The sequence below is a fragment of the Sinocyclocheilus anshuiensis genome, unplaced genomic scaffold (genome assembly GCF_001515605.1).
Source record: "Sinocyclocheilus anshuiensis isolate Anshui unplaced genomic scaffold, SAMN03320099.WGS_v1.1 scaffold183, whole genome shotgun sequence".
In the NCBI taxonomy this organism is placed as follows: Eukaryota; Metazoa; Chordata; class Actinopteri; order Cypriniformes; family Cyprinidae; genus Sinocyclocheilus; species Sinocyclocheilus anshuiensis.
Window position 1 is genome coordinate 5581235 of NW_015548309.1, and position 1219 is coordinate 5582453.

General features: G+C 33.8%; 1 protein-coding gene across 2 annotated transcripts in view; it reads left to right on the plus strand.

The window, feature by feature from the left end:
- The window catches only part of LOC107656457 (potassium voltage-gated channel subfamily C member 1-like), a 53570-nt gene that overhangs the window by 47475 nt on the left and 4876 nt on the right, over positions 1-1219 (plus strand). The window contains exon 4 of one of the 2 annotated variants that reach the window (XM_016444332.1): positions 672-698. The exons of the other annotated variant lie outside the window; for it this stretch is intronic. Within the exon in view, the coding sequence (XP_016299818.1) occupies positions 672-686 (15 nt within the window). The 3' untranslated portion in view covers positions 687-698. Of the gene's footprint in view, positions 1-671; positions 699-1219 lie in introns of those variants that run through there. 2 annotated transcript variants of the gene reach the window in all.

A 1219-nucleotide genomic window follows, 5' to 3' on the forward strand; every position in this document is an offset into this window, starting at 1 on the left:
ATAAAAATCTTTAATATAATTATATTATTATAATTTATAATGTAATTCTAAATATATTTAACAATTATTAATAATGTACAATATATATGTTTATATTACAATATTATATTTTAAGCATCAGGACAACAGCTCTGACTAACCATCTTCCATCATAATGTACCGTTACCGCATATTACATTCTGATATACATGATACTGTACGTACTAATCAATATCATTTACTTGCATTGATCATTGTTCCGTGATGTGTAAACGACATTCTTGCATTGCATGTACGGTACAGGATACTGTACACTGTTTGCTCATCATTGATCAAACACTATCCATAAAAGACATGCAGAAATGAGACGATTTGTGGGATTTTTGCGAGTTTTGTACAGTTCTTGTTGGCATTTCCATCCAGACTGGCTTTTGTTGAAATATTTGTGTTCATCATCATCATAATTGGTCTGTGTTGTACTCTTCTGAGACAGTCGTTATCATAGTAACACAGTTGAGTTTCTCACAATCACTGAGCACATGATTTACACACAAACCGTGTTCAGCCTTCAAAATTAAACACCAAAAGCATCTCAAATGTGTTTGTGTGCACGTCTCTCATGCCTCACACCCGTCTAATGTTTGTCTTGTGTGTTTGTGCTCTTCATGCTGCGCTCTCTCTCACATCTGAAGGCTTTGACAGCATAGCCGGCTCTCTGCGTCTCTCTCCAGTGACCTCGCCCTACAGCTCGCCCTCCCGCTCCCCTGTCCCGTCCATCTTCTGAGGCCACGGCCCCACGCTCAAACACAGCCAAAGACTCCGCCTACTGTGGGCGGGGCTCTGTATTATGTAGCAATTATGATGTTCCATACATAACTGTATATAGAGTGGTATTAGAAAGTTTATCAGAAGAAATATTGGGGCGAATCTCACAAAATCATAATACAAAAATTTTTTAATTTTTTCATGCTTAATGACAATGAAGCCTGTGACATTTCAATTAAACAATTATTAGTACTGTTAAAATTTGTTTTCTGTGTAATTCCCATTATTCTTAGTGATGCTTCTCTCTAGATTATTATTTAAGTAGTATAGTTTAAAATGTTTTTTTTTAATGAACATAAATCAGTTATTGAATTAAGTTATTAAATTACATAAATTACTACCATGATGCATAACTATTTCACAATTTAAATTTTAAATATATATTGTTTTACAGTAATGAAAATTTTATTTTTTT